At 37.6% G+C, this 19,885-nt stretch overlaps 1 protein-coding gene across 5 annotated transcripts in view; it reads right to left on the bottom strand.

Annotated features, from left to right (window-relative positions):
- TRAPPC9 (trafficking protein particle complex subunit 9) overlaps positions 1-19,885 on the bottom strand; it is a 529,308-nt gene that overhangs the window by 328,395 nt on the left and 181,028 nt on the right. For 4 of the 5 annotated variants that reach the window (XM_059815895.1, XM_059815893.1, XM_059815897.1 and 1 more), the window contains 2 exons: positions 17,312-17,454; positions 3,303-3,413 (listed from right to left, as the gene is read on the bottom strand). In XM_059815895.1, coding sequence (XP_059671878.1) covers positions 3,303-3,413; positions 17,312-17,454 — 254 coding nt within the window. The remainder of the gene's footprint in view (positions 1-3,302; positions 3,414-17,311; positions 17,455-19,885) is intronic. The other variant, XM_059815896.1, reaches the window with a different exon arrangement.

Here is a 19,885-nt window from a genome sequence, read left to right as displayed (position 1 = left end):
CACCATGAGGGCGGTGAGGCACTGGCACAGGTTGCCCAGAGAAGCTGTGGATGCCCCAACCCTGGAAGTGTTCAAGGTCAGGTTGGACGGGGCTTTGAGCAACCTGGTCTAGTGGAAGGTGTCCCTGCCCATGGCGGTGGGGTTGGAACTAGGTGATCTTTAAGGTCCCTTCCAACCCCAACCATTCTCTCATTCTATGATTTCAAATCATACGGAAACCAAAAAGGGGATTATGAAGATCACTAAGTAACATCTTGGGATACAGGAAAAAAATGAAAGTTTGATCCTTTCCACAAAATAGTGTTGCCTCTCAGAAACACAACTTACATAGTCAAGAAAAGTTACAATGCACACACTAAACATTCCCAATCAATGGCTGAAAAATTACAGTAAGTTGTAAGCTTAAGGTTTTCTGAAAGTTAAAATTATAATATTTACTAGCCAGCAGAATAATCTTACTGTACAAAAAGGCACATATTTTCCAGATAGTATTTTAATGGCCTAAAGGATGTCACTTTTCCTTAATAATATACTACCATTTTTTCATACTGCATGCAGTGCTACTGTAACAGCTATTATTTCCCTATCTCTGAGTTAATTGAAGCAAACCTCACATGCATTTGATCCATTTTACAGAAACACAAATAAGCTGGAGAACAGGAGGGGGCTGGAATGCACCAAATAATATGGATGCTATAAGATGGATACCAGGGACTGCCCTGCACAGACTCAGCAAGATTTGGCAGTGCCAGTACTGATCTGCTGGTGAGCCCAGAATTCTTCTCGCATTTCTGCTTCCATCTCCTACACCCTCCCCATTTCCAGCCTCCTAGTCAATTGGAGACCTTAGTTATAAATCAAATATGTTATGGAGAGCGCTTTAATAAGCATAGCATCCAAAGCCTTCCATCACCGTTCTTTATTTTACATAAAAGCAATGGCAGAAGTGCCTGCAAATTCCCTCTCACCAGGCACAGGGAGGCAAAACTTATATTCTACAGCAATGGGTCTGTAATACAGAAAAGAGAAGCAACACATAAGAGACTTCCATTTCACTTTCTAAACATGCAAAGGGGCAAGCAGTAAGCAGGATGCAGCATCATCCTTCTTTGTAGGTCTGTAGGCAGAGAATATAAAAACACTGAGAGTCTCCAGCAATAAGAACAGGAATGAAGAAAACAATTTCCTGCTATCTACATTTTGTTGAGACAGGATATTTCAAAATCATGGTGATGAATGGAGGGAGAGTAAATTACAAAAGGAAGCAAAAGTGAGCAAAATTGCCAAAAAAGTTACAATTTAAATAAAAGTGGAATGAGGAAAACATTAAGAATGAGGACGGAATCAAGAAGGTACAGGGAAGGGGAAAAAAAAACTGAATTGGACTGAAGAGCCTCTCTTTAAATATTTATCAGATATTAAGAAAAAATTATACAAGGAGTATCTAAGAGTAGGTTTTGTTGAAAAGCATCGTATATCTGGACTGAAAACACTTGGTTCAAATGCAAACTCCTGAGAATGATTGTCCTACGTTAAAAAAGAAGGACCTAGAACCACTGACCATTGCTCAAAAAAAGGGGAAGATTTCTGATTTTTTTTTCCCCTCGGTGTAAGACAAAAGCACTTTTCTAGGAGGAGTGTGCTACTTTTAAGGCCCAGTGTATGCTCCACCAAAGTTTCTGTAGCAGATCCATCAGAATAAATATTAAAACTCTAAGCAACATAGGAGCTATATACACATTGTTACAATTAAAAGCACTTAACATTCAAGAAATAGATAACAAATTAGTTTAGAACTGATAGAAAACTCAGTGCAACTTCTAACCAAAGGTAAGACAATAAAATATTTTGCAGTAAGAATAAAAATTACTATCCTTAAAACATTTAAATACTTGCAGAAAATACATAATCTGCCTTGATAAATGACTGTTTCAAAACACTTATTGAAAGGGTTCATATTGATTACAATATAATGATTTAAGGATATTTAAATTATTAAATCCCTAGGAAAATAAAAGTAATTCAATGAAGAAGATGCAAATAATTTTATAACCTTATTTGTAGCATTATTTCTATTTGTTACATACATTCCCTAAAGTTGGGAGTGAAAAATTTCAAGGAGTTTACCAACTACAAAAATTATGGAAATAGCAAGAGGCATAAAAACAAAATTACAAAACAGTACAGATAAGAACATGAACATTTTGGTGAGTATTTAAGCTGCTTTTAAAAAAAGAAAATAACCCAATTCTTTCTAAATAAAAGGAACAAGCACTGTATGTTACTGATACTTCTGTCCATTGCTTGATAAAATAAAATCGAGGAAATTCAGCCTTGGTTTGAGTCAATGTATTTTCTCATGGTTGTGCTTTCAGAGTCACTAAGGCAAAGCATTCTGGATTTACTGCTATTGTTACATATTCTGTACTTATTTTTGACAACTGCATGCCTTGTAATTGATGTGGTTTTACTTTTACTTATTTAGGCTGAGATTTGAAGGCATTAGAGTATCTCTCTTTAAATAAGTTTATCAATTGCATGATTTAAGACGTGCAGTACAAGTCTCCCAAAGAAGAGAACTGTGCAGATAGCCCATGTCCAAATGGAAACATTTCCCTTTTCAGTTTTGTCTTTTTAAGAGGGAAACAGTGTCACCTAGATGTAATGATCATCTGAAGGAGATAAACCAAGCAACCTAGGCTACAGCCAGCAGTAGGAATCCTAGGCAGATCTATTATGGCAAATAATGGTTATAGTTAGCTGCAAAATGATCTTTATATCACCATAGTAGAGTTGTAAGAACCAATACACATAACAGACTACTTAATCTAGAATATTTTTTCCACAGAGATTGTGACTGCTTTTTCTTCAATTCTATTTTTCTTTCCTGCAGTTTGCTTTCTACAAAAACTCATGAAATGGCTGGGGAACTACATAAAGAAAAGACTATTTAAAACTGGGAAAGGATAACAAACTAGTGAGATCAGGTTTTAAAACCAGAACTACGTTCAGAGCACATGAAAACGGTATTAAAACATTCTCCAGAAACGAGTTAAACGTATCCACCTGTACATCTTAGAACCAACTATTTTGTATTTTGTTGTTTTCAGTACTAATAGATTCATAGCCAAAATAAATTCACTTGAGACATTGCGAGAACTCAGTGATGCACCTTAAAGAAAGGAAAACTCTTATATTCTTTGACATGTTTAACAAGAAAAATAGGCCACAAATATCATCAGTTGCATATAAATAAATAATAGGGTTAAAAACAAGCCCCTTTTAATACTGAAAGCACTTACCGCTGACACTCCCCGGCATGCAGAATTAAATCTTCGTTATTCCTAGCACTGATGGTCAACTCGTGTTCTGTAGAATTGAAGACATCAAGAAGTAGATGGCATTGTCGGGTGCTGTTCAAATGGGGGGGAAAGAGCAGCACAATTTCAATAATATACCACAGAGTCATTATACATATATCAGAATTAATATTTATACATAAATATAAACATATATGCATGAATATAAATATACATGCGTTCATATATATATATATATGTTTTATACCCTACTCCAGTTAGAAGAGTCTCTTACTCTTTTACTAGAAATAACTTTTCTTTTTTTAATAACTGGAAATTTATTTTTTTTTTTTTTTTACTAAAACTAGTCAGAAGCATATATCCTAAAGAGAAGACGTTCCATGACAATTACAACTTGCACAGTAATTAAGCCCCATAGCATTTGATCACCTGCATACTTCCTCACTCTGCAGCTTTCAGATTCGCTTCTATGGAAAAAGCCACAGATTTTTTTCAGTTCTCTGAGCATTCACATGCAACAATTTTATTATTTCAAATCACCTTGACGTTATCTTTTTAAGAAGCAAATTTACAAGCAAAAATATAAATCCTTGCCCAGTGGCAGGGAGCAATTCCATTTACTACGATAGCTGGTTTGTCTACAGACCAAAGCAAGCTGGCGACTAGAGTACTTTTCCATTATACCAACTACCCAGAGAGAGACAACTCTGTCCCTTCTGTAAGAAAGGCAAACACGGGCAGCTCTCACAGATAACCTTATATCTGTCAGCTACTGCCCTTCAAATCCAAATTTCCCTAGAAGCATTCAGTATAAATATACCAACCGCATTCCTGGTAACCTTAGGAAATAATACTGGGAAAGTTACAGCGAAGAAACTTTCTTGTAGATTTTTTTTCTTATTTATAAACTTTTCTTCCTTGTGAAACTAAGCACAAATAGCAGTGTTGAGTGAAGATTGTATTATAAATACAGATGAAAAAATATCAGAACCAGATACCAAAATGCCAAATACAATCATACAGATGCAATAATGCATCAGTCTAGTCTGAAATTCAAAATTTCCTAAGAAGCTACTCAACAGCAAAGAAATATCCCAGCCTTAAGCATCACTACAATTTAGCTTTAGCTATCAATAACTTTGAAGTTTAAATGCACATGTAACAAAATTAGATGACTTTGCATTGTGAATTGCAGTATAAAGTAGTATACCCATTGTACAAAGATTATGGATCATCTCTTTCCATATAATTGCTATCAGAATCAATAAGAAGGGAAAAGTAACTTGTATTCGATGTCAGAAGTAGAACCCATCAGCAGCATTAATTGGAGAGAGAGTTCACATGAGATCAGAAGCTCCCCAAAAGGGAAGTGAGAGGAATATGTGGGTAAGGTGAGAGTCGTCAGAGCCATCCTTCGAACGATATGCATATTAAAACTGAGTAAGATACAGTTGTGTGTTTCAGGCAACCAAGTATATTTATCCTATTGTGTAATAATTTACAACTGCACTCAAAACGCAAAGGCAATTAAAGTCAAGAGGTGCACGAGTTTAACAACTGCTCTTTTACTTTGGAAACAGCTTCTCTGGTTCATAATACAACTCTCTTCTGAAAATCAAGAGATACCGTTTTAAGAGCATACACAGGAGGAACTGTGTTGCTACTTTGCAAACCCTTGAAACAGGAACGGTTGTAGGACAAGCATGGGAGATTAAGGTTCAGGTCACAAAAGTGATAGCAATGTCACATGCCATCAGGCCTAAATGACAAGAAAGCACTGCTTGGGGATGGTAGCATGTCTCTTAGCAAAAGTAAGAAGCAAAAGTGGGGGTGGAGGCTTTTTTTAATATATGTTTTAAGGGTTTCCACTCTCTTCGGGTAAAACCTCAGTGAACGCTGAATATAGAGAAGAATGCACGAAGGTAGCTGAGTGCCTGAAGCAAACCTGTCAAAACTCAAGAATTTAGAACAAATAAGGAGTCATAGCTCTTATTAGAAACTCCCTTCCTTAACAGCTCACAAGAAAGAAATGTCTGGAAGGGCAGTATTCGAATCGGTAGCTATCCTGTCACCAGTAAGGAATGAAAAAGAGAGAACAAACAAAAAAGCCTGGCTTCCATCTCATCATTGGGAGAGTGGGACAAGACCTGTGAAGACCCAGCAAACTTCTGCCTCTCCAGAAGGTGTGAAGTTATGATCCTCAGGAGAGGCTTCTAGTGTAGACTATGTTTACAAAATTCATCATGGAAGGAATTTTTTATTTATCCCGTAGCAAAACCAAACAATCGTCTGAAATAACAATCAAGCCTTGTGCAGTATCTTTTGGCAGCAGAACCAAGGTTTTGTAAATAAAACAATTCATGCCATAAATATAAAGGACCTATACAAGCAGCAGCCCTTCAGGACTAAACACCATCACTAATACCAGAAATTCCCAAATATGAACCCTTGGACTATGCAGTGAAAATTATTCATCATCATGACATTCATTTCGTCCTCTTCAAACACTACACAACACAAACATGTAGGGAAAATAGTTCTTTTCTTGTAAATTTTAAGTTAATTATCCAGGGAAATCTTTAATTTAAAAAAAAAACCTCAAAGTTACAGAATTATTACAGTACTTTGAAAACTTGAAAGAAAAAGATACCGGTATAAAAAGGTAACATTAAGACTGTAGAAAAAGATAGCATTAGACATTCAGAGTAAATACAGGACAGTATCAAAGAGACTATTAGAGCAATGGAAAACAAACACAATTATAGGTTACAGAAATATTTTAATTAAAACAGCAAGCTTCAAATACTGGGAGCTGTGTCCAAGTAAGGAAACCAAGACAAAGCATAAGCTCTGGAAAATTAGAGGTAACACCATAATAAAGTTAAAAAGGAACAAAGAAGCCCTCAAGTTGTTAGAGGTCTGAAAACTAGCATGATTTTTTTTTTAAAACGTACTACAGTCAGTAGGACTGTGTAGCACTGATGATGCTGACTTATGATCTGGGTGAAAGTGAAAGTTCCAGAAAAGAATTAGCAAGAAAGCCAAACTAACTATTTATATCAATTTTCACTGCAGGTAAACTTACAGAAGGCCATCCTTTGTGAGATAGGAATTAAAGAACCTATCTCAAAGCATCAGTAAATGAGATTTGAGGGGCAAACCATATTCACGCAAGTATGATAAAGGAACTCCAGTATGATTTTGCTGAAGTACTACACACAAGTCCAGTCAGCAATCTGTTGCTTGCACTAAGCTCTTTACCAGAGAACTTCAAACTAAAACCTTGTTTTAAGGAGTTTAAGGCAATTGAGTAAATCTTAAACCATTAACGCTGGCCTCCATACAACGTAAATTAATTTTAAAAAAAAAAAGTGTGTAAGCTTATAAAAAACTTAAAGCACTCAAAATAATAAATGGATCTAAAGATGATTAAATTATACACCATAATGGCCTACTGAAATTTTTGGCTGAGAAATACAAGTCATAAGCCACAGATTCCTGGAACTGGGTAAGCCTATCCCCCCACATTGACACAATTTCTTCTTCCTTTTCCAAACTCTCCACCACCATATAATAGTTTACACTAAAGATTTAGTGGTTTGGGGAGGGAGGTACAGGGTGAGTTACTGGGGAAAAAGTCCACTTTGAGTGGATTTTGAGTCCTCTAAGTCTGGTTAAGTAGATGTTAGTTACCATTCATCCCAGAGAAGGTGGAGAACTTCAACATTCCGCACAATGTGCAAGGTCATCAGTGGCTTCCCACTCTTTTTAGAGGTTTTGGGTCATTTTGCTGTTACTAGCTCCTTTTTAAAATTTGGGTCAAACACATCTAAAATAAGTCAGTTTGTGTTTGAGTGTTCTGGTTTTGTGGGAGGTTTCTTCCTCCAGAGCATCTATTGAGATAACATGGTATCATCACACATTAACACACACAAAGTTAAACAGTCATCTAGTTTTAGTCCGTATACTTATGGACTTAGAAGAAAACAATATGAATTAGTACTGAGTTTCCCATTTCTGCAAAACCCAAATAATCCACTCTTCATAGATTATTCTGGAATGTACAGGACAGAAATACACTCTCGCCCCACAAAAATCTCAACTCCTCAAATCCACATTTCTGTCTCCTCGTCATACACCCCCAAACTACCCACAGCTTTTGCACCCGTCCATCAACCACAGTGGGCAGTGCAATGGTTTTGGCTGGCCCTGAGCTCATCCATGCCAAATGGCGCAGCGAACACAGCGGGTAACTGCTGAGCCCCTGCTTCTGCCTTTCCTCACTGGAACACAAATTAGGATATCTCTTCTCTGTCCAGTTACCAATCAGCAGGAATATATTTAACTTTTCCCTGAATTTGGCTGACATTAGTCAAAATTTACCTAGGGAAGAGGGCGAAACAGTTAAAGTCATCATATAAATTTCATTTCCCTAGGAAATAAAATATAAAATTATCCAGAAAAATACAGCGGACACCACAAATACAACATCTGTCTTTTCTGAACGGAATTATATACAAATTATTGCATTATGTTAAAAGTCCATATTAAATGAAGATCAATTAAAGCTGTACTGAACTGTATATAGATGCTAGGATAAAGGACAAAAGTTCTTGAAAGGGTTTTACTCTTCTTTCCATCTGTCATTTCGTCTGCTAATGGAAAGGAAATAAGCCTGGGTCAAACAAACAGTTTCAGAGCCTAAGTGGAAGAATACTAAGAATCACAACATGCAAACATTTTCCGTTTCAATGATCTTCCTTATTTGTCTACGGTGTTTCCGTTGGAACAATCAACCATGAATTTCAGGTTCAAGATTTGCTTTTACACATAACACAAAAATCTATATATCAAAAGGTTGTACACGCAAAAACTAGAATCACAAAGAAAGTTATTTTCAGTTGGGTGATTTATAATCTGAAGGTCTCAGAATAACATGCAAAATTAAGTCAACGCTCATTTCAAACAATAAAAAAATAAGAATTCTTGATTTTTTTATGGAAAATTGAGTTAATTCAACAGTGTCTTGAAGATTTACTGTACAAATTAATTTCTGTTATCATCTATTGCAGAATTCAGGATATAACACAAGCAAAAGTCAGTGACATGATAAATCATGCTGTATTTTGAAAATGTTACAATGCCAGTTATGATTCCAAAAATAGTCACAAAATTGGCAACACAATTACACTGTATCTAGAAATTTCTTTCAGGGGTATTGCGATTACTATTCCAATCCACTCTGAAATGACAGCAGATTATATTCTTTAGTGACATTTAACACAGTATTAAAATCTAGATGCAGCTGCATTGCTCTAATGACAGCTCACTTCAGTGAATAATCTTATTGCAGTTCTGTTTCTAGCTTAGTTTTAAAGTCAGTTTAAATAAGAAACACTCAGGGGAGTTTAGCAAGTTATCTACATCCTGACTCAGCTCAGTTTCCCCATCAATTGAAATCATGGAGTGTTTTCACATCCACACTTGTGTTCGCTTATTTTTTGTTTTCTTTAAACAGGCATCCCTACTCAAAAGGAGACATCAGAAAGTGAAGAGAAGCATTGGCAACGACGATCGGCAATGGCGTGCCAGATGACAACCCTGTTCTCCAAAAGCCACTGACAAACACAAAGAGCAACATAGCAAAACAACGATCTAGAGCATCTTGGTCAGTGCAACTGTGTTTTCAATAGGGTTTCTGTAATTCAATTTAATTTTTATTAAATTCTCTGAAAATGAAGCATTCGAGACTACCTTTAGATGATTAAATTAGATTATCCATCTTATTGTTAAAAGGCCTTTTCACATATTCCAAGAACTGTCCTCATCTGACTTCTCCCAGTTGTAAACCTTTTCAATTATGCTAAATATTCCCAGCACATCTATAAATATTTGCAGATTTATGATCTCACGTCTTCATGTGCCAAACTGTACATATTTAACATTTTGATCTCAAAAATTCATTCTCTCTATCTGTAAGCTACTTTTTGCTCTTCTTCCGTGAACCTACTGCAACATTATACCATTAGCAGAGTTTAAGGTTAGCAAGATGATTTAACTGCTGGATGTAACCTCCCACATGCCATAGGTTCCCACTCGGTAGAATCTATATTGAGCTCAGTTGTGTGTGTATAGATAAAGAATATATTCTAGAAAGACATCCAGTCCTGAGAACATTAAAAAATCGTTATTAAATTCATTCCTTGACAGATTTTTCCAATGGTTATTAAGTCTAATTGATCAAAATGAGAGCTTTATTTGTAGTTGAATTTGCCTGGTTTCTATTTTGCCTATTTTTCATTAACAAAACAGTGAATTTAACACTAATTATTTTCTCCATGTAGAAATATCCATTCATATTAAACAGGTCGTATCTTAGCCTTCCTCCAAACTAAACAGATGGCTCTTCAAGCACCCAACCAAAAGAGTCTTTCTCCACCCTTCAAAGCTTTATGACATTTGAACATTGAAATATTGAGAAACAGGAGACTAGAAACAGCTACCTGTCAGTAGGTAGATGATTCTCATTCTGAATGTAGCAAATGGGAACATTTAATTTAAAAACTCGCCTACAAAAAACAAGAAGTGTTTCCAAAAATGCTACAGACTTTTCTGTTGCCTAACAAAAATGTTTGTTAGACCATGGCTGAAGAAACATGCTGCTTACTCTTTCCCTTGTATGATTTGAGGTGTTCAAGGAACGTGTGGACATGGCATTGTGGGACATGGTTTAGCGGGCATGGTGGTGGTGGGTTGATGGTTGGACTTGATGATCTTACAGGTCTTTTCCAACCTTAGTGATTCTGTGATTCTGTGTGATTTGTAAATACATAATGATCAGGATTTCTAACCCAAACCTGACACTGCTGAAGAGGCTGCGTTGCAACTTACTGTAGTGAAAATGTGGGCAACCCTGGAAACTGGAACGGAAATTCTGAAAATTATGTCTGATTTCATGAAGACCCAAAGTTCTACCCACCAAACTGAGGATCTCGTGAGAACCCTCAACATAGTCAAGATTGTTGTTTTTCAATCTCCAAACACTTTGATGAAACCAAGTTGGAAAAACTGGATACTAACATTAAATACAGAACAATGAAAGGTTTTAGACCAGGGAGCACGCTGCAGGCTTTACTATGAGCTGACGCCTTCTTTACAAAACTAAAACTTTTCATTAAATGATATACATTAATGGTACAAAGGAAAATTAACTTGAACCTACAGTTAGATGAACCAAAACTTTGAATTTAACAGTGTCAGACCTGCTGCAGTTCCTTTTTTTTCTTTTTCTCTGACTCAATTACAAGAACAGAGTCTAAGCGTCTGCACTTGCCAAAAGAGATCTGCAGCTGGTGTCTCGTCAGCTGTACGGTGGTTTTAAGATAGGAAGAAAACTCCGCTGCCTCAAAAAACCTAAAAAAATTACCTTGTTCATCATCTTGAATTTGCAGAATTTACAGGTAAGAATATTCAAACATATCTGGCTTCCGAGCTTTGCCCAAAAGTGAAGGCACCATCCCTGTTGCACCGCAGATTGACTTCATCTACAAATTCAGACCATCTTGCCACCTTTGTAATAAGCAAGACCAAGATTTTCCAACCTGTGTAGATGGCTCTTATTTAAGGCATGTTTGTACTGATGGCATAATGGCAAGGGACGCAAGGAGACCAAGAGGCACCTCACAGCATGCAGAGCATGCATGCCTGCCTTGAATTCTTACCAAACATGTGGAGTATTTTTTGTGGCCATTTTCATGCTCTCTGCTCTTTGATAAAGGCAATAAGGAAGGACATTCAGTGCCCGGCAAAACTGGCAGATAATGCCTTTGAGAGAATCAACACGCATAAAGAAGACAGTTCAAGACAATCTAGCTAGCACAAGCTTCAATGGCAGACTTTCTTGGAGTTAACAGTATGTCAAAATGAAGAGGTATATCACATGAAACTGTCAACAGAATGTTTCCTTTACACTGAACCATTAGCATCAGATCTCCACTGGCAGGCTAGGATCAGATCATCACATCTCTGCTGGCAGTCTATAATCTGCTGGTAACTGAACTGTTCTGAGGCCTGGAATCACACCAGTAGTTTCGGGGCTAAGACATAATAACGAATCAATCAACATGGTATGCTCGATTACTGAAGACAATGAATACAATTTTACTGTATAAATTTATCTGCATTTTATGGTAAACAAACAGTCAAACAAGTAGATCGCTGAAGCCCTTTAAGACTTCAGTGATCTGCAGGTCAGTGAGCTGTAGGTCAGACTGGGAAACTGTCAACATTAGCTCATTATCTCTTATACCCTATACCTGGGCTACTTTAAACACCTACATTCTTGATAACACATCACGGGACAATCATCTCTGGGCAAGCACAAACAAGCAGAATCAAGGATTACAGGTAACATGATCAGACGCAAACAATTTCCCAACACAAGGCTGTTCTGCCAGTCTTTTTGGATGCAGGCAGCTCAGTGAGCATAGGCTGATATACCCAGTGAAAAACCTCGGAGCAGATTATGTCCGTTTACTGACAGAACATGATCTCTTCCGACAGGAAAGCTGCTATCTGAATGAGAATTAGGCAACAGATTAGGCACTGCAGCATGTTAAGGGCTGCATCAAGCTAATCACAGATGCCTCTACAGACCAGCACAGATAAAGGTTAAAAGGACCTCTTGTCAGGATTAAACGCATCTTAAGATATACTGAAGATGCAGTTAATGAAACTTCTCCCTACAAAGCAGAAACTTGTGCATGAGTGGAAGACATAATTTTGGCTAGATATTTAGAAAAACAAAAAACAAACCAAAATCCCCAGCAGTTTCAGTGATATTTCCCATGCATATCTGCTCAAGCAGCTAAATAAAAGAAATACCAATTAAGTTTGGAAGACTTTTACATAAACCATAATCTTTATATTACAATTGGGGGGAAAAAAAGTGATTTCATTAACATTTTTCCTGTTTTTTTCAGTAAAGGCCTAAGGGAAGAATCAATGTTCAAAGTTTTTTATTTTGCTTTGACTTTTTAAGCCCAGCAGCTAGTACGCTATTGTTTCTTACTTCTGTTGAGGTAAAATGTAAAATAAAAACAACAAAAACATAAAAGAAAGGGAAAAAATTGAATCCAGAAAATGAAAGCAATGATAACGTTCATTCTGAAATGACAGCTGAGAATGTGAATTATAAAATACAGTTTCTCATAATGACTAAACAAAAATAGCTCAGTGCCTCAGATAGAATTTAAGCAATGAAATCTCAGCTGTAAATCAAAAGGAAATGAGATTCAAGATTTTAACAGAGCGAATAGAAGTACAAAATTTGACTTATAATTTGCTGTCATTGAGTCTCAGATATTGGCAGAGATGATCAACAGTCAAAAAACAAACTTTGTTCATTTAATGATAAATATTTATCCTTAGCAGATTGGAAGATGACATATTTCTGCTATTTTTCACTCTAAAACATAATATCGAATGACACATGACTACTTCTTCTGATGGAAAATCAACATGGGGAAGCACAGGAGTAAAGGAATGGTGTTATTAATATTGCTAATAGTATAGAACAAACAGCAAGAGATAAGAAGCACTTAAAAACAAAATGCATGCATGACTTCGCAGACAATACATACCTAATGTAACAAAAAAAAGATCTGAATAGCCTTTTGACAGGTCTTCCAATAAAACATTTCTGAAAGAAATTTAAATATTACAGTATTTTCCCCCAACTCAGTAAAGATTTTTGGCACCCTAATTAAAAACAGTCACATCTTTAACCACATCTCCAATCAGCAAATCACAGAAAATAAAGTTTCCACTGACTTAAATGCTGATTAGTATGATGAACAGGCAAAGAAAGAAGCAAATGCATACAATATGAAGCACTTGGCTGAACTGGAACCACTATATATAGCACCTGCTGCTGTAAGACTTGTGAAACTGTACACAGCGGAACAATGCAGAAACTCTACCTTTGAATTAGCACCTCAATCTATTTTTAAAGATTTCAGGACTAAATACTTTCCTCACATAGTAAATTCCTGAGAACAGACGGACAAGGCAGGGGTAGGATAACCTCGTCTTACACAAAACACACCTGGGGAACCCTAGCACAAAAAGCCCGCTTACCAACAAGAGAGTTTCAAACAAAAGCATCATGCTGTATTTGAAGCTTTTATGGAAGGTTCGCAGCTTCACACCCAAACTGCTCTGCGACTACAGGAAAGTAGTTGCAACAAACCAAAGAGCAGGCGTGCCATCCGTTTAAAAGTATACATAGACAGAGTACAAAGGACATTTTTGACCCTGAATGAAGAGGACTACGCATGCAAATAATAAATGCAAACTGAGTATTTTAACCTGTATAATGCATTTTCTTGAAAACTATTTAAAGTAGATGCTGTGGTACTTCCAGGTTGATAAAGAGAGATTACTTATTAAACCTTGAAAACCTTACAAAGGCCTAAGAATGAGCCATTGCAGGGATGAAACTCTGAGCATCATTAATAAGGTTCCTGAGATTTTGCAAACAGCTGTTCCGGATACTGTGTTCTGACTTCGCAGGTAGCATTAGAATTGCTTTACTAGAGCAATTCCTAAAAGAATAAAATGATGCCTATTATGCTACACCTTCAAGCAGCAAAATGCTTGACAAACCTGCTTACCAATAAAGCCATACAGTTTTAGGTCTCTCTTGTAAGAGCTGGACACGATCTACTCATTAAAAGAAATTCAGTTTGAGACAATCTTGTTCGTCTCATTTTTAAACATTTTTTACAAAAACTACTTCGGTGTTTCGTTATCTTTGCCAATCCTAAAATTCACCTGCTATATGCGCAGGTCATTATTTACTGTATTACCTGCTGTGAAACACAGATACTTATCCTCTTGGCAGTGCCATTTATGTAATTAAAAACTTAAGTCCTCTGTCAGTCCTCTCTTTGGCTTCAGCAAGACCAAGAGTTTCTTTAAACTTATGCTTTAGCATAAGTCACATTTTATCACTCTTCTTGCTCTAGACTTCCTCCAACTTACCCACTTTTCTTCAAGTTTCTCCAAGTTCAAGCCCCAAACTAGATATGGTAACTTTTCTTAAGGCTTTACTTCTCTTTTTTCCACAGGAACAAAAGAAACACTTCATGTTTTGCAAGCTATGTTGCTGTCCATCCATCCTTTGACTATTTTGCAACGGTATGATACTGGTGACTCATTTCTTCCCTTTGAAAATTAAACATGCTCCAAGCATCTCCTAGACTTATATTCCCTTCTTGACTATCTTTGGGTTTTATTTCTGAAGTCTGTCATGAAAAAGGTCCTAGGACCAGTAGGAATCTCTTGGCTCAGTTAAGTTCACTCTCAACTATTATTAGTAATAGTATTACATAATTGGACTGAAATAATTTCAGACTTTAAACCAAACAAAATGCTTGCTCCCACTATGCACACTGGCTTTCTTTTCAATAATCCTGCTATTTTGGTAGGTGGGTAGCTGATTATTACAAGAGGATTCTTAATAAAAGCATATTCCTGTCCAACTTGTAACAATTTTTTCTTGCACTAACTTCATCCTTCACGTAAAAGAGTATTTCCTCCTCCTTGATATTTATACTTCAGAAGTACTTATGCACTGAAACAAAGTCCATTCTCAATCTTCTCTCTTCCCAACAAACCCAAGCTTGATTACTCATCTTTTGAATGACAGCTATTCAAAGGCCACCTCTGGAACTGCCAGAGTTTGAATACAACCCGAATATTTAAAGACTGTAGAGTATTTAACTACTAGCATAGTGAACTTACATTAACACAAAATTGTTGATTAAGGATCATTAAAATCATTAACTTACAGAATTCATTTTTGCAAAAGCTGCTTTGCTTAAGCAGTATGTAAAGCAATACAAAATTAATAAAAACATACAGAATAGGAACTGTGTATTTAGCAGCAAATAAACACAATTTTATCAAACCAAATAATTAACATTGATTGTATTCAGCTGCTGATGAATTTTAGGCAATCAGATTTTAGTAATTACAGCATTTGACCACAATCACGTGTTGCCATGATCTTTAAAACTTGCTACGATATGTGAAACCACTCTGTGGCTTACAAGAGAAAGCAAGCATCACAGGAGAGAATTATTACAATTCATTCCTCCCATCTGAAGACCATCATTTACACATGCATTTTGGGTAAGATTCTGTTAGACAAACACAAAACAATGTAATGAGCAACACATCACAACAGCGAAGAGATATGCAAATAAGTCATCAAATTTTACAATAAACAAGAGAGATCCTGTTCCTGGTAAAATAAAGCATCATGAAAAAATGTTTGAACCTCAGAAATTGTCCAATGCACATGGACTGCTTTAATCATGGTCTGCAGTTAAAGAAGGCTGAACTCCTAAACGAGGAGTTTTGAAAATTTGTTCACATAATTCACATAATCACAGAATCACTAAGGTTGGAAAAGACCTGTAAGAAGAAAAAAAAAAAAAAAAAAAAAAACAAAACCACAATACAACACACCAAAGACCATCAAGCCACATCCCACAACGCCACATCCACACGCTCCTTGAATACCTCCAGGGAGGGTGACTCTACCACCTCCCTGGGCAGCCTATTCCAATGTTTCACTACTCTCTCAGTAAAGAACTTTTTCCTAATATCCAGCCTGAACCTCCCCTGGCGCAACTTGAGGCCATTTCCTCTAGTCCTGTCACTAGTCACTTGGGAGAAGAGACCAACACCCACCTCTCTGCAATCCCCTTTCAGGTAGTTGTGGAGAGCGATAAGGTCTCCCCTCAGCCTCCTCTTCTCCAGGCTAAACAACCCCAGCTCCCTCAGCCGCTCCTCATCAGACTTGTGTTCCAGACCCCTCACCAGCTTCGTCACCCTTCTCTGGACACGCTCCAGTACCTCAATGTCCTTCTTGTAGTGAGGGGCCCAAAACTGAACACAGTATTCGAGGTGCGGCCTCACCAGCGCCGAGTACAGAGGCACGATCACCTCCCTGCTCCTGCTGGCCACACCATTTCTGATACAGGCCAGGATGGCGTTGGCCTTCTTGGCCACCTGGGCACACTGCTGGCTCATATTCAGCTGGCTGTCAACCAGCACCCCCAGGTCCTTTTCTGCGGGGGAGCTTTCCAGCCACTCGTCCCCAAGCCTGTAGCGTTGCATGGGGTTGTTGTGGCCGAAGTGTAGAACCCGGCACTTGGCCTTATTGAAATTCATCCGGTTGGCCTCAGCCCATCGATCCAGCCTGTCCAGATCCCTCTGCAGAGCCTTCCTACCCTCAAGCAGATCAACACTCCCTCCCAACTTGGTGTCGTCTGCAAACTTGCTGAGGGTGCACTCTATCCCCTCATCCAGATCATCAATAAAGACGTTAAACAAGACCGGTCCCAAAACTGAGCCCTGGGGGACTCCGCTTGTGACCGGCTGCCAGCTGGATTTCACCCCATTCACCACAACTCTCTGGGCTCGGCCATCCAGCCAGTTTTTTACCCAGCGAAGAGTGCACCTGTCTAAACCACGAGCCGCCAGCTTCTCCAGGAGAATACTGTGGGGAACAGTGTCAAAGGCTTTGCTGAAGTCCAGGTAGACAACATCAACAGCCTTCCCCTCATCCACTGGGCGGGTCACCTGGTCATAGAAGGAGATCAGGTTGGTCAAGCAGGACCTGCCTTTCATGAACCCGTGCTGGCTGGGCCTGATCCCTTGGTTGTCCTGCACGTGGCCTGTGAGCGCCCTCAAGATGAGCCTCTCCATAACCTTCCCCAGCACCGAGGTCAGACTGACGGGCCTGTAGTTCCCCGGATCCTCCTTCCGACCGTTCTTGTAGATGGGTGTCACGTTGGCAAGCCTCCAGTCTTTACCTACATGTTGCTGATGATATTGAAAGTTTCCAGCGTGGTCTTTAAGTTATAGCCAATATAATAGAGACAATGAGTCAAATATACAAAAGTCAAAACAAGTCTTACCTTGTTGCTGGAAGGGTGCTGACACGTGTGAAGAAAACAGATGGCTCTACTTCTACATGAAGGCCTAGTGAAAGGTTCCTGTAATATCCTTCAACATGTCCTGGTCCACCAGAGTACTTAAAATTCAAAATGGCTTCCAGTGTCTACAGAAATAGAAGTAAATTACTTATTAGCTATGTTTCATTTCTGTGCGTTTCAAAAGTTCAATTAAATTAGACCATACAAGTGATCTACCAACAAAGTTTCTGTGCCCTCAAGAATTTGCTTTCCTAACCCATCCATTCTATTATCTCAAGAAAAAAAAGCAATCTAACAAATAACTGCATCTTATGTAAACAGTTGCTTTTTTTTTTTTCCTAATCCTTCAAAAACTAAAGAGTACAGAACAAAGTCACCTGGGCTTCCTCTTACATAATTCCTCTCCATACCACATTTAACATAGAAAAAATGAAGAGTTCATTTTTGCTTAGAAGAGTTTACCATTTATTAAATGATATGCTCTTTCATACTCTTGAAAAATACTGACCACTTCATTACGTTCATAGTCAAATGGAAAACCTTTAAAGTCCTTGAGTGTGGACAGATAAAGATTATACAAAACTAAAAGCATCTGGTCTCTTAACAAGTCACTGTAAACATGTGTTCATCTCCGTTAACTAACAGATTAAAACAACACTGTTGACTAGACCTAGTGCATGAACCTCATCTTTCTTTGATGTTCATTTTATAGAACAATTGGTTAGCAAATACTAAAAATGAGGATGATTCTTTACCATTAGTCTTATGCGCTCGTTAACTCTCAGTAGTACTGAGACTTTACTTCTGCGATGAAATTTTGGTCTCTATGTCTTTTTTCTTAATGAACAGCATGCAGGAAGCTTCCCAGCATACCACTCCCCATGTCATCATCAGTGTTCAAACTCAGAACAAACCTCTGATTCACGCAAAAACACTATACACCACCTATTCTTTCATTATAGTCCTGAAATATAATTTGCTGGAAGCAAGGCGAGAATTTGGGAAGTGTCACTGGATTCTTTCTCAGCTCTTATTCCGGCCCCCTAAAAGGACAGCTGTTTCTTAAAAAGATTTAGAAACAATGCCTATCTCCTCTTGGATTAGCTTTTGCCAAGTCTCAGAGCAAGGACAGAGATAGAGACAGATCTCTACCCTAACAGGGACATCACAATATTATGCTAAAGCCTATGTCTAAAAGGACAGCTGTTTCTTAAAAAGATTTAGAAACAATGCCTATCTCCTCTTGGATTAGCTTTTACCTCATTCTTTATTAAAAAAAACAAACAAGAAAAAAAAACCAAACCTCAAGTCAACAACTTATCCAGGAAATCAATTGTGTTTATCAGATGTCATCAATCCTCAGACAGTTAAAAGTACACTCTTCCTTTCAATTGATGACTTAGAAAACATTTTATGAAACCTTTTAATTTTTTTCGTAAACTAAGAAGCAATCTAAGGATTTTCTAACTTAGAAAAAAAATTACATTTGATACCATTCTGTTTCTAAGTCTGGCTGAAGGAACAGAAACAGGGATACAATCAATTCTTAAAATAACCACAATCCAGTGATTTAAAGAATACCAACATCCTACACCAAATGAAAAACCTCTGGAAAAAGGCTAAAAAAATAAAACCATACAGCTATTGACGAGCAGGAGGGTTTAAGGGCATCATCATAATCTTGGTCCCTGTTGTAGTGAGGAATTTGACAAAGAAAACTTGCTGATGACCCTGCACGTGTCCCACACCCCATGCTAGAGAACCTAACGGTCTTCTATTAATCTAGACAACAGGAGGACACCTCTTATCACTCCCCCCCACCAAAAAAAAAAAAGTAAGATCTAACTGGGGACATTTAATAATGGGGACATAAGAGACTTAGAATATCTCTGAGAACCACAGAACAACCAAACCTATATTCTTTCTCTGGCCGTGACAATTTGCAGGCTTCCTAGGAACGTACACACACACACAAAGATACAACATCAGGAAGACTTTACATCAGGAGTGTAGACTTATGTGTAGCGAGGGAGCACGACTGAAGAAAATAATTTTTTCAGGAGCCTTCAGGTGATCAGAGAAAGTTTTATTGCTTAGGATTCATATAATAGGAACAGGATGTAAAAAAAACCCAAATTCAATCTCCTTTAAAGCCCTCTATGCACACGTACCTTGGAAAGGACTCCACATACAATATGAAAGATTGATTTTCTATCTCTAGGATAGAAAAAAAACATCCTACACTTTCATACGCTTGCAAAGCTCCAATTTAAAACAATTTACCACTCTCTCCCACAGCACCTGCAGAGAAGAATGGTCCAAATACTACAGCCCCCGATTTAAATAATGTTGTATACTTACTCCAGTGGCCTTGTCAAACCTACACAAATAACAGATTGAGCTGCAGACTTCATTCGTCTTTACAAATACCAATAAAATTTATTAGATTTCTCCAAACTGCATCACTGCAGACGAAGAAGAAACAGCAGGTTGTCACTACGAACATAATTTCACCTGTGGATGATCCATAAAAGAAGAAAAGGAAGGATGGAGTAC

This window comes from Gavia stellata, chromosome 3 (assembly GCF_030936135.1).
Source record: "Gavia stellata isolate bGavSte3 chromosome 3, bGavSte3.hap2, whole genome shotgun sequence".
Classification (NCBI taxonomy): Eukaryota; Metazoa; Chordata; class Aves; order Gaviiformes; family Gaviidae; genus Gavia; species Gavia stellata.
The sequence above is the reverse complement of the archived record's forward strand: the minus strand, read 5'-3'. Positions and strand labels throughout refer to the sequence as shown.